This window comes from Oreochromis aureus, linkage group 20, assembly GCF_013358895.1.
Source record: "Oreochromis aureus strain Israel breed Guangdong linkage group 20, ZZ_aureus, whole genome shotgun sequence".
NCBI lineage: Eukaryota > Metazoa > Chordata > Actinopteri > Cichliformes > Cichlidae > Oreochromis > Oreochromis aureus.
Window position 1 is genome coordinate 20,707,057 of NC_052961.1, and position 13,487 is coordinate 20,720,543.

Below are 13,487 nucleotides of genomic sequence, written 5' to 3' on the forward strand. Positions count from 1 at the left end.
ATTCAAATATTGTTTTTTATTGTTAAATGTAAACTGATAAAAAACACAACAGTTTTTCAAGTAACATTAAAGGACTAAAAGGCATGCAATTCAAAAATACCATATTTCCCTTCACAGTGGCGCCAATGCACGTGCTGAGAGAATGACTCTTTTTGCTTGAGCTAAGAAACAATTTAACCGCTCCCAAAAATTCAATGTTTTGAAAAAAAAAAAAAAGAATTAGGCCATGCTGTGTGGAAAGCATTCTCAAAAGAGGGAAAATGGCTTTCAAAAATGCAAAATGTGCATCGGCAGTTAAAATACATGCGTGTTACATGGCATTGTGCAATCTCAAGAACCGCTCAAATCAATACATAAATAAACAGAGAAGTGTGTGGATAGAGAGATAGCAGCTAAAGGGATCAAGGCTGAAACCATTATGATATGTGGAAAGCATCTACAGCCTAATGTAGCAAAGGTGAACGACCATAGCTTGACCATAGTGTAAGCAGGAAATTAATGTCAATGGGGTTCAGAGGTTACATCCAAAGACCCCAGAACGTTTAAGGCCGTCAAAGCTAGAAAAGCTAAATGTGCAAGGTTACTACAACTTCAACTTTAGCGGATTTGTAAAGAAAAAAAGGGCATTTACTGAAGCTGTAAAGCGCCCATTCCTGTGAAATGCATCTGTCAAAAAGCTAGAACTAAAATTGCAGGGCAGAAAAAAAGAGAGCCAAGTACAAAGTCAGAGCCATTGCGTGTTAGGTAGTGCAATGCATTTCACTGTAGCTTCACTGCTCACTCGGATCGGCTCAGTTGCATCAGGACTCAGCCAGTGAATATTTTTTTAAAAGATGTAATTGTTATAACTCCCCATAATCTCTTGTATTTGGTGTCATCTCTCCATTCATTTGATTCTCTATTCATTTATTTATTGTTTTGACCTCAATTTTTTTCATTTCCAGTTCAAACAAAATGGTAACTCAATTGATGAACATAGACATTATCGTAAAAAACTGATACAGCAGGATTAAATTCCTCAAGTTTGTTTCCCTTCGCATTACTGGGCCACCCTCATCTCTCTTACCACATACTCCCAGTGAATGAGTTCATTCATAGGGGCATTGGTTTTGGCAGCAGTTCACTATATTAAGGCAAAATGTGCCAAACCCAAAAATGACAACTTATCTTATTGGCAGCTCAAACTCAAACTGCACAATTAAACCAAAGAAATTTCAGTGAAACGTTTATGACAACATCCATAAAGCCTATCCAGGGCCTAAAAGCGCTGATGTCTGCTCTTGTGCAACGGCATCATATTTTAGTCGCTGGATATGTAGTATGAATGAAATTTCACTATGAGTCAAATTTGAAGATTGAATCCACTTATGGTCAATCTGCCCTTAAAATAACCACCTAGGCCTTTTGTCTTTTATCTGCTGGTCTGTCATTTTTGGGACATACTTAAGAGGGACAACACATTGTCTGTCTAGGGTTGAGAGTGTTGCTCGAACGCTGTAGTGCTAGCGAACCAACGGGCTACCGTCCACCCAGAACTCAAAGTCAGAGTTTAACTGGGCCTGTTGTTGCCTCCCAGTTTCACTTCCTGTGGGAGTGGAAGGCAACAGGAAGCTAGGGCCTGCTGTATGCGCTACAGAATGTGGTGCCATGACATGACAGCAGTAATGCCTTGTGTGAAATGGCAGCCTAACATATTTGCAAAGCTTCTGCCTGCATTCCCAAAGGAAGGCATTAAGACTCGTTATACATACATTAATATGCACAGTGTTGAGAAGCATTTGCATTAAGAAGCTGCAACCAGAATGGACTGTTAGCAGATCGTTTACTTTAATAGTAGAACTCAAAGTGCTGACACTGGCAGAAGCTTAACAAATACTTTCCTCCCAAAGCCACAGCACTGTGAGTGTGTGGTTTCTGTCTCAGTCCCTGATGCAGAAAGATCCTGGACAAGCAAGAGAGAGTGTGGTGACCCTCCAGCAGTCTGGCCCAGCTGAACCGGGTCGAAGTGGAGTGAGTAGTGAAGGGGTAAGGGTGCGAAGGAAGGGGAGAAGGGGGGAGGAAAGGTGGGTGCTGCACAGTGCCGCATATGTGGGGCTGAGGAAAAGGTGGGGAGAGTCTGAGGTGAAGAGGAGAAGCTCAAACTAGAAGACAAGGCAACCAGTCCCAGTATAAAGAGGTAAAGACGAATGAGATCAGGAGACAGAGAGAGTAAGAAAGAGAAAGCGACAGAAGGGACTACGGGTGACAACAACCAGGTGCAACCTACTACTACCGCCAGTCACAAAGATGACCAATCAGATCTTTGTATCATAGGAAGAGACAGCCCAAGCAACCAGAGGTACTGTAGCAGCAAATAATTTCTGCTCTGTAAACCGACTCAGTTTGTTCTTACAAATAAGACACACTCCTCTGAGCGGTTGTTTGGCAGTCGTCCTGCACACTGAGTTTTTGGTGTGACTGGTTAGGCAGAGATTTTGGCGTCCCGCAGCTCCCCGGTTCCTGCTGGTTGTTCTCGATGCCAGATGCATTGAGGGATGGTGTGAGCTGAGGAAGAGGGGAGGTTATGGGAGCAAGAGGGAGGGGGGCATGTGGAGGGGAGAGGGGTTCTCAATTGAAAGCAGTGGTTGAGAATCAGGCCAAATGAACAGCTAATTGTTGATTTGAATGCTCTATGAGATGGCATGTAAGTCTGGTTAGCTTTGACCAATTTGGCATTCACTTTGGCCAATCAAGAAGAAACAAAGTAAAATGAAGTCATCGGAAATTGCAATTTGTCACTCGTGTGATGAGGCAGCTTTGTGAACAAGATTTCTGTTGCTCTCTGGGCAATTTTAATGATGAAACAAATCAATTTATGCTTTTTTCTTTTGTTTTTTCTTTTTTTTTTTTTGGTTGCTGTTGTTAAAGAAATTCAATTGAAATACACGTTATTCTACTAGTAATACAACTTTAGTGTTACTTTACTCAATCTCCCAGCTGCATCATGACTTCTTATTTCGCTCTAACAAAGGCATGGTACAGGATTGCGCATGGAAGGGTGACTTTTTGGATTTCATTTCCTGTTTTTTTAAAAAAAACAATCTCCCAATATTTTGGAGGTTTTTTTTAATTTGTTTTTTTTTTTTGTTTTTCTTTTTTTTTTGTCTTCTTAGTTTGCTTTTAGATCAGTTCTAGCATGCTTTAAACTGTTGAATGGGCATGCGGAAGGATCAGCTGCTTAGCTTTGGATCTTACCCTCATCCCTTCAAAACGTGACAAGGCTCTGAGGGGTCTCAAGGCCCTTAGTGTCCTGAGTGATTTAATGGGCCCTAGATCGGAGTAGCCCAGCGCATTAGCTACAAGGCTGACTATAGACACCTACACAAAAACAGAGAAGCAAAAGAGGTTCCAAACTGTTAGAAGTGAGAATATTCACTAGGGAAGAGAGACGGCCCTGGTATAGGCGGAGAGTTGCTTGACATACACACATAAATCTATGCATGTATATGCATGTATAATATTGCATTTATACATGTATATACACTGAGAGAGAAGATCAGTGTTTAGTATAGGTTTTATGTGCGTAGTATTTTTAGAAGCAGTAGGCCAGAGGGATTGTTTGTTATTTTGGGGCAGTTGACGAGATGTGAAAAGTCCTTTGTACCTGCAAAGAAATTTGTGGTTGAGAGAGAGAGAGAGGAGGTAGAGACATAAGACTCAAATAGAGGGTAAATTAGGCAGAAAAGAGTGCTACATGATCTAGTAAAGATACAAGCGAAGGGACTGGAAGAGCAGAGGAAGAGGATTTGGGGAGGGAGGGAAGGAGAGAGGTTATCCTGTAGAAGCTGATAAAAACCCAACAGACTTGAGAGCCTTACCCTTGCCCCTCTAACACTGTCTCTCCATGTCGCTCTTGGGCTGAGGCATAAAATCCCATATAATTTAAGACAGACAAACTAACGGAACCTAAGAGAAAGAATACAAGTGAACATGTACAAGTGTGTCATTTTACCATTTTCTTTCTCAGACATCAAATCAAATTTGCTACACATCATTTAGAGTCATAAAGGAGAGCCACAGTCACACGAAACACACACAAGAAACAGGGATGGAGGTTAAGGGCACATCGGATATAGTTATTAGCACTGGATGGCACTGAAAGGACAAAAATACACAGAGTACAGTCGAGTTACACACAGTTAACAATGGTTAACAATAACGGCACACAACCTCAAAGGAACTGGTGAGGGCCCTTATTGTGCCCAGCAGCAGTCAGGAAGAGATTGCCGTAGCCGAAGAGCAATTAATCCTCAAGTTAACTAACTACTTCACAAAACTGTGCACACATGCTCAGCAGTGGTAAATGTACCGAACTCTTATCGTAGCAATAAATCACTGTGAAATTTAGATCATGTCTATACAGTTTTGGTCTGGTAACAGAATCATTTAGAGCACTGGGTGGTAAAGCCATTCTAAGCTAAGCACATAAACAGTATTGTTTTGCTAACCAAGGAGGAAATGGACTATGGAAAGTGTGGTCAATAAGGTGAACTCATGTTCTTTGAGTGCTCAGAAGTGCAGTATTGACAGCGCCTTGATGAAGTCACCTTAAAGGTCCTAGCCGCCATTATAGCCTGTCTTCAGCACAGGAAAGCATCACAAAGAAAAAGGGATCGCTTGGACGGATGCACATTTTTCAAGATGGAACCAATGTAGCCAGCTGTATAAGAATCTGGCTTTTTTTGCAGGAATTGTACCCTCAGGAAGTCTTTTCTTTCCATAAGTGCAATTTTCGTGATGCTGAAGGGTCTAAAACAGGGGGAGCACCAGTTCCTTACAAATAAGGAAAAATATCAACAGTAAACACATGTGAAAGCACCTCCAACCAGCCACCGACACCAACCGGTCAAACTCACCGCAAGAAGTACACAACATCCAAAGCTTACCAAGATCACGGAGGGAGGTTTATAACAGGCAAAATCTTCATTTTGACTGATGCCATCATCAACACAGACGACATGAGACTTAAAAGCCTATCAAAGCTACAGAAAAAAAACAGCAAAAAAGTATTGGCTTGTATTCAGATTTTCTTCTTACTATAAATAAAATGAATAAACCAAAATAAATAGACAGAGAAACTGACATTTCTCCAAGCGCTAACTTTGTGGTACTTCATTTTTAAAAAATCGTTAACCTTGACTCTTGAATGAATTAGCATCTATACTCAGGGGGAGACAGTAAAATAAAGATTTTGCCTTAGTCTGCACTACAGTGTTTGGGGTAATTGTCACCTTCAGCCTGACCCCTTGGAGAGCCCCCATTTGGGGTGCCTGGCCTCTGGCCCACCCGCTGGGCCAGCTGTGTGGTAGCGGCCTCAGTGTCTCAACGTCCTTCTCAGAGAGCTCTGCAAGGCAAGGCCAATGACATCTGGGGCTGTGATCCCATGATGACGACAGCACAAACCAAACAGAAATAAAACCAACTGAAAACAAAGGGAAAAACACAACAAAACAATGATAATAATCTGAGTGAAAAAGAAAGATGAATGAAGTATGACACCTGTCACCCTGATGCTCACACACCCCAGTGTCAGTTATCTAGCCTAATTTTACTGTCGTAAGATAAACAGATTATTTAAGACAAAAAGGTATATTAATCTCTATTCAAATATTAAACATCTGCTTCTGTACTTTCTGAAAAACTAGTTGAGTAAATGAATGATGACGATGCTACAAACTGACTTAATGTGGCTGTAATATAATAATAAACACATAATAAAAATACAAAACACATTTTGAATGAAAATCAGCAAAACACAAATCAAATGAAAAACAGAAAGATACATAAGAGGGAAATGAAGAGGAACACACTCATAGAAAGAGTCAAGCACATCCACACTCTTAAAAAAACACAGGCTGGTCTAATGATGGTGCCCCCCCCCCCCCCCCCCCACCCCCCCACCACCACCCCTGCTTTCTGAGTCCATGGCGATGGTTTCACCCCACAACACAGGACAGCAGAGGCACATGGAGGCCATGACACAGCCCAGACTCATCAAGCACAAGTTCTTTGGGTATTTTTTTCTTTTTTCTTTTGTTTATTTCTTTGGAGGGGGAGCGCTAGTGAAGACCAAATTTACCAACGGCCGCCTGTCACCCACCATCATTACATCTCAGCACAATATCACCACATTCCTGAGGTTACACTTTCAAGAGGGAATAAAAGGAGGACGGGGGAAAGAAGGGAGGAGGGACGTCACTTCTCTGAAACATGGTCACAACTTGGGAAACATAGCACCTCACACTGCCCAGAGTGTGTGATGAGACAACACACTTACAGGTAGGGAGTCTATAGTGGCGAGAACCATAATCAGTGCAGCGTGGTATGATTATAATCAATACTATCAATACAAGATCTATGTGAGCTTTATGTGTCAACATTAAACATATCAGTTATAAATAGCTGCTGTTGTTTTTCTGAATGCTGTTTTAAACTGTGCAAACATGAAATGCTTTGTTTAGGCTTAATGTGGATTTCCTAGTGGATGTGATACATATAATATGCGTATATTTGCTGTAGGGGGTCTGAATAACACAAGCTTATAATGGCAACCTCTGATACGAGTCCATTCACGGGTATTGGCTGAGGTGTTGGACACTGTGGAGAGGTGGTTAGTTCAAGCAGAAAGTCAGAAGTCAGGAAATTCTTTTTCTATCCCGCTCTGTTACCCGGTGCTGACTAATTCCTGAATCAACATGTAAAATTCAAATCATTCAGGCATCTTACATCCAGATGTTTACCCTTATTTATCCCCCATTAGACTGAATTTGGAAATCTCAGAAGCATCTAATATTATCTCATATAAAATTTAAAGCATTGAAATTAGAGCAGACCTGTTATCTTTTCCCTTTTTCATAATGATGAAAGCTCATATTGAACATGGCCAAAGTTTCAGAAAATGGGATTATGTGGAAGTAATCCCTGTGACTGCTCTAAACACTCATTTTCAGACCTTTTCTAGTCTTGGCCCAATGTGATGACTGTAAGCATAGGCACACAGCTCTGGCTGTGAGTACAGCAGCCCCCGCACGCCTACTGTTTATACCTTCTGTTTGTGAGGGGCAGCCAATCGAGAGGAAAATGGCTTTAAGAGGAAAGCAGCACAAAACTGCTAGTTTCAGATGGAAGATAAACTGAAGGGCTGTGTTAGGCCCTGTATAAAGAGAAATAAAGATTATTCTGTGACTCATGCACAGTTGCTCCACAAGAGTCTAATAATAAAAACTAATGAGTAGGAAATTAGGATAAATAGGTCCCCTTTAAATCTTATTTACATGTGTAGCTTCCACAGAATAGACCGGAGAATCATTCCTGTTCTGGACTTTCAGTCTTGAGTGACACGAGGAGCACAGCAGTACACAGAGAGAGAGGATAAAGGTCAGAAACACAGGCAGAGACAGCTTAACAAAAACACATCTTTGACACTTCCCATTGCTCTGAGCATGACTTGAATATGATTGTAATCATTACACACCTGCTTACAATAGGTGATTACACACCTATTGTAGTAGTTAGGTGTGCTCTGATTTGATTCTAATTTGCATTGTCATCAATACTCCCAAATATCTGTGTGTGACTTCACTTTGAAAAAAAAGAACATGCGGGCAGGTTTGCGGCGCTAAGCATGAGCAGTTTTTTGTTTGAGAGGCAGAAAATTATTCCACATATTCAAGCATCTCAGAGTGATAAACCAAGTAAAATATGTGAATAGCTGCTTGATGGAGTGGTAAAAGGTGGTTCAGGCATGTGTGCCTTCAATATGGACAGACTCCAGCGCGGCCTTGTAAAACACTGTCCTTGTATAATGGAATTACTGTTAAAAGAGATATCCTCTCACCTACTGCAATCCACGAAGCAGATATTCAGTTAATACCCTGACCCTACAAACCTAACCACACCCAGTCAACAACAATAGGGTACAAGCCATACGCTGACCAGCCCGGACATTAAAAGCATTTGCTAGGTGAGGTGAATAACACTGATCATTCAGGGGGGCGGCACTTTGACATATTCCACTCACCTAAACAGCGTTGCAGATCACATGGTTGTTGCAGCCTGTCGGTTTTAATGTTTTGGCTGGTTGGTGTATATAATATCTGATACTGATACTGCTGATCAAGAGCCTGCATGAGTTTCTGTTGCACCCTATCGCTGTGGAACCAGGGTGTGGCTGCCGAGCAAGTGACTACTCTAGTCTGCAGCTCACACTGGAGGGAACAAGAGCCAGACTTACATCCACAATGAAGAAGTCCAGCCAGCACCAGGCATTGGTGAAATACTTGACAAAACCATAGGCAACCCACTTCAGCAACATCTCCAGGATAAAAATGTAGGTGAACACCCGGTCAGCATACTCCAAAATGATCCGAACGGTCTTCCTCTGCTCAATGTACACATCCTCGAAGGCCTACAGAGAAACAGGAAACACATTAGTTACAGAGAGAAGACGGTGACAGAAATATTGCATGAGATGATTAACGATGCTTCTAATGAAACTGTATACGGCACCACAGCCCAGCCGACGGCTGAATCCTAACTGTGATTTACAGGAAGAAAGAAAATTGTAAATAAGTCCACAAGAATTATATATCTGCAGCAGACCCGTGCTTTGTATTTGGCACATTTAACAAACTCACCAAACTCCCTGCGTCCTCTCCCATCCCATTTAACCGCACCACTGATAGGCTTGTGTTACCTCCTTAATGTCACAAGTTGCTAAAGTTGCCAGTTGCTAAAATATATGCTTCACTCATCGATTCAAGTATGTGGAATTCTTGAATTTAACATTTTCTCTTTTTATTCAACTGTACAGTCTGCCTAAGTGTGAGCAAATGCTAACATAGGCCTCCTTACCAGAGCGCCACTGCTGAGGAGAATCATGAAGATGATGAGCGTCTCAAACCAGTTGTGTTCCACAATCAGGTAGCAGGTTTTTCTCAGGAACCACCAGCTCTTCCCCCATCCCATAGTGATGTCAACATCACAGCATTTATACTTGGCCACGCACGCTGAGGACGCACAGGAGAAGAAACAACATCAGATGTATTGAGCCAAAACAAGATGGAATGAACCAGCCCTGAGATTCGAGTCTGAGGTCTCAACATGTTTTCCTGGTAAAATCTTAAAAGAGCTTTTACATTTTCAAACTGCAATTCCCAGAATGCATGTCTTTGTATTCACTTTGCCCACCCAAGGAACTTTGCCCAAGTTGAGCCTTCACATGCGGATTTAGATTTATCTAACATAGGGTGCAAACACGTTATATTTGTGTTTTTCATTTTTTAATACATTTGCAAAGAATTTTGAAGTAAAAATGAATTTAATTCACTTTGATGAAGCACAGTGATTACTTTCTGGATGAACTGTAAATAACAAAAATAACCAGCATTTTGTCTTCTTGTTCAATATAAAATGTATCTATAAATGCACTTAAGTTTATTAAAACCTTAGATATATAGACAGATGGTTAAATAATATTTTATAATGAAGCTCCCCTTCAACCCTGGTGCCCTACAGTTTCCACCCAGCCCCTGGGGAGTCTCTGTGTTGTGGAGTGGAGGTAATGGGTGGTGTGGAAGCAGTGGTCTCACCATCTGTCCAACATGGCTCTGGTTCCATGTATTCCTCAACCGTCTCCACCACAACCACCTCCTCCACGTCTGGTTTGATGTCGATGGTGCTGCCCTCCGAAGAACTGGTGTCATCCAGCTAAAGAAAAGCAGACGCATAAGCACATTTTGTTAATGTGGTGGTGTCTTGTTTTTTTTAATTATGTTTTTAATCACAGTTTATTCTATTTGTTTTGGTTTTTTTTTAATATTTTCTTTTGTTTTATTTACTTTATCGATCTATTGATTTGATCTTGTTTGCTTTACAAAGAACTCGTTGCTTTTAAATGTGCTACAGAAATAAAATTCACACTGACATTAAGAAACAGACACGTGGAAAAACAATCTCACAAGCATAGAAACAAACATACAAAAATGCAAACTACAGAAACTTTTCATGTTTTATTTCAGTACCAAGAACCGATGGACTCATAATGCCTCTTAGAGCCTTAGGAAATGTTATTTCTAAATCACATCAGCTCTATCTTTAAATGGAAAATCTTTGATCTTTGTTTTTTTCTTCTGTGTTTTTTTTTTTTTCATATTGTAATGGACTTCATAAGAACCTTGAACATCACCTATCATCCGTTTGAACACTGAAATGGAATATCAAATGTCAGATAATCTGCTCTGAAAGTCTTCTAAATGCATTTCATCAAAACACATACGTCAGAGAGCGTCCATTCATCCGCAGTGCCTGCCTGCTCAAGCCAGTCTAGATGGCTCTATTGAGTAATGGGGTTATATTAGTGTCTGAGCAACATAGAGTGGCCAGCCACACCCAGAGTTTCACTGCCATGAGAGAGAAAATGGCACAGTGTTGGATAGCTGAGGATTATACACAACAAAAACAACACGTGGAGCATCAGATTTTACAAATTGACAATGTAATTAGGAACCAGTGAAAGGGCTTGAATATCATGGACATATTTCCTTGTATGCTGTTCTTTCTTTTAGTAAAATCACCCTGAATAAGATATGCAGTCATGTTAAAAAAGAAAGTACACCTTCTTTCATTTTCACAGTTTTATATATCAGGACATGATGGGATAAATTTGCCATAACCAGGTTTAATAACTATTTAAATACAACCTGAGATGCATACATATAAAAGATTACAGCATGTCATTATTTATTTGATACAAACTAAGCAGTCCTGTGAAAAACTAAGTAGACCCCACAATTCAATAGTCATAATAACTTTAAAGCTGAAGTAATTTCTTTCTGAATGATTTTATCAGTCATTCACGTCGTTGTGATATGAGAGGCATATCATCTTACATCAGTTCATTGAGTTCTGCGTGGGTTCATTTATGCACAGCTCTCTTAAGATCCTGCCTCAGCACTGCAATGCAGTTGAGGTCTGGACTTGAGTGGGCCTTGTTTTGCTTATTTTACAGCCTTTTGGTTGCAGCTACTTGAGATCATCGTCCTATTTCATGACCCAATATCACCCAAGCTTTAGCTGTCAGACAGACAGCCTCACATTTTACTCCAGAGTACTTCAGTAAATGAGTTCATGGTTGATTCAGTGACTGCAAGGTGCCCAGGTCATGTGGTCTTATCTGTCCAATTGTCATTGTTCTAGAAGTCTTGTAGTTTGTTTAGATTTGACTTTGCTAACCTAAGCTGTGTTTCCATGTTCACTTAGAGAGAAAAGGCTTTCTCCTGGCAAACCTTCCAAACCGCCATATTTGTTTAGTCTTTTCCCAATTTTAATGCCATAAACTTTAACATTTAACATACATTAGATCTGTAGAGTCTGAGATGTGGCTCTTGGGTTTTTTGCAGTTTTAGTATTCCACAGTCTGACTGTGCGTTAAATTTGCTGGGAAATCCACTCCTGGCAAGATTGGCAACTCACTTGAATGCTTTCTTACTGTAGGACTGGATACAAGGCCTTTGAAATGGCAAATGGTCTTCCCAGACTGATGGGCAGCAACAGTTGCTCCTCTAAGATCTGTAGTAATGTAACGATGATGTCTTTCCCCCTTGAACAAACACCTGAAGGCTCCAGACCAGCAAACTCCTGCTTTTTTAGATGAACTCACACATGCTGATCATCAAGTGCATTTGATTATAAGCACCCAGCTGTTGCTTATCCTCTTAATTTCTACGAAAGCAGTAAGGGTGCACTTAGTTTTTCACACAGTGCTTCTGCATTTTGGCTTAATCTATGCTAAATAATGTAACAGTTTAATATGTCATGTTTTGTAATCAGGTTGTATGTACTTCATTTTAGAACCTGATCAGGATCACAGAATTGCAAGAGGACGTGCTTTCTTTTTCATGTGACCCTATCCTAGCTGTTTTCACTCACCTCTTTGCTGTTCTCATTGTCTGACTCACTGCTGAAGTCCTCTGTGTTGAGGTTCTCAAAGTCGGACTCTCCCACAGCTATTGGTACGCAAACGGTCAGATTTGGGTTGTGGATGAAGGACATGTGGTCTTCGTCGATCATGTACTTGCCCACGCTGCTGCCAATACCACTGGTAGTGCCGTTACCATTTTTGGCATAGTCCAGGTCACGGTTAATGTCCACGCCAGTGTGATTAGCGATACAGTTCAGCTTCTTGTCGTACATGTCTTCCAACGGCTTCTGCTCATCTTCCATCGGTGGTTTCCTCAGCAGACTGGCCACCAGTAATCGCATCTTGGCTTTTATCCATGCGATACCTTTCTTGATGCGCATGACAGAAATCTGCAGGTTGTTCGGCTCACCGTCGTCATCTGTCGCCGCCAAGTTGTCAGCACTGAATGAGCTCAGCAACAAGGCAAGGAACAGGTTCAAAACCTTTAAAGAGTAAATGAAAAACAAATACATAAAAAATTAGCAGTTTAGAAGGAAGCAAGAGGGAATCCGAGCACACCTGTAAGGTAGCACCTCGTGATTTACAAGCCACACCCTAAATCATGCCATGCTCTGATTTAACATTTACTGTATTGAAGATTAAATTACACACTGACATTATGAGCTCTATTAGGTAATGAATCTATGAAGTAATAAAGTGAAAAGGGGGGTCTTTTTATATAATCTTCTATACATTCATTTCTTATTTTACAACTGGAGGAGTCGCCCCCTGCTGGTCAAGTGATAGAATGCGGGTCTTCCACATTACATACAGTGTAATATGCTATGAATATCAAATATTCCATACGCATTGTTTCTTCCTGTTTTACTTGTGATGCTAATGAACTGTTTTTATATTCATATAAAACCTCAATAAAACCCTAGGTGTGAAAAAAAGAAAAAGAAAAAAGGAAGCGGATGTTGAGTGCTAAATTCTCAATTTCTGACCGCATTACACTAGAGAGCTAATAGAGGCTTTTTTTTCATTGGGCACCTTGAAGTCCATTATTTCCATTGATGGATTGATTCCATTGATTAACTTTAGTCAGTGAGATAACTGTGATTCAAGTGTGCGGTACAAATGAGGCATCCAATAAAGGAAAAATGGAAGAAAAGTTGATGTCATATGTCGCAGTCATAGACCTTATTTATGGTCCAAACGCTACGAATTATGCAACAGTAATGTGAGTTTGCATCGGGACCCTGAGCGGAAAGCCCGAAGTAGACTTACGTGTGTTTTAACAGTCACACAGCTAGTTGTTGGTAGTGAAAGTCATGTGTAAAAGGTTTAGGCTTGTTGTCTTCCTCCCTGTAACTCTACAGAGCTTCTAAACCTTCATTATTGAAGTAACAAAGAATAGAAGTGCAGTTTTCATACCAAATACTTTACTGAATTCTGCCTGAAGTTTTCAAACGTCCACTCATTTTGCTTTACCTTCTGGACGTCTTTTAAACTGTGTCAAGAACGGTGCACCTGAGTCATGTGTGAA

General features: G+C 40.7%; 1 protein-coding gene across 3 annotated transcripts in view; it reads right to left on the bottom strand.

The window, feature by feature from the left end:
• The window catches only part of scn8aa (sodium channel, voltage gated, type VIII, alpha subunit a), a 49,184-nt gene that overhangs the window by 10,155 nt on the left and 25,542 nt on the right, over nucleotides 1–13,487 (bottom strand). For all 3 annotated transcript variants that reach the window (XM_039604710.1, XM_039604711.1, XM_039604712.1), the window contains 5 exons: nucleotides 11,968–12,441; nucleotides 9,630–9,747; nucleotides 8,893–9,047; nucleotides 8,273–8,446; nucleotides 3,235–3,357 (listed from right to left, as the gene is read on the bottom strand). In XM_039604710.1, the coding sequence (XP_039460644.1) occupies nucleotides 3,235–3,357; nucleotides 8,273–8,446; nucleotides 8,893–9,047; nucleotides 9,630–9,747; nucleotides 11,968–12,441 (1,044 nt within the window). The remainder of the gene's footprint in view (nucleotides 1–3,234; nucleotides 3,358–8,272; nucleotides 8,447–8,892; nucleotides 9,048–9,629; nucleotides 9,748–11,967; nucleotides 12,442–13,487) is intronic.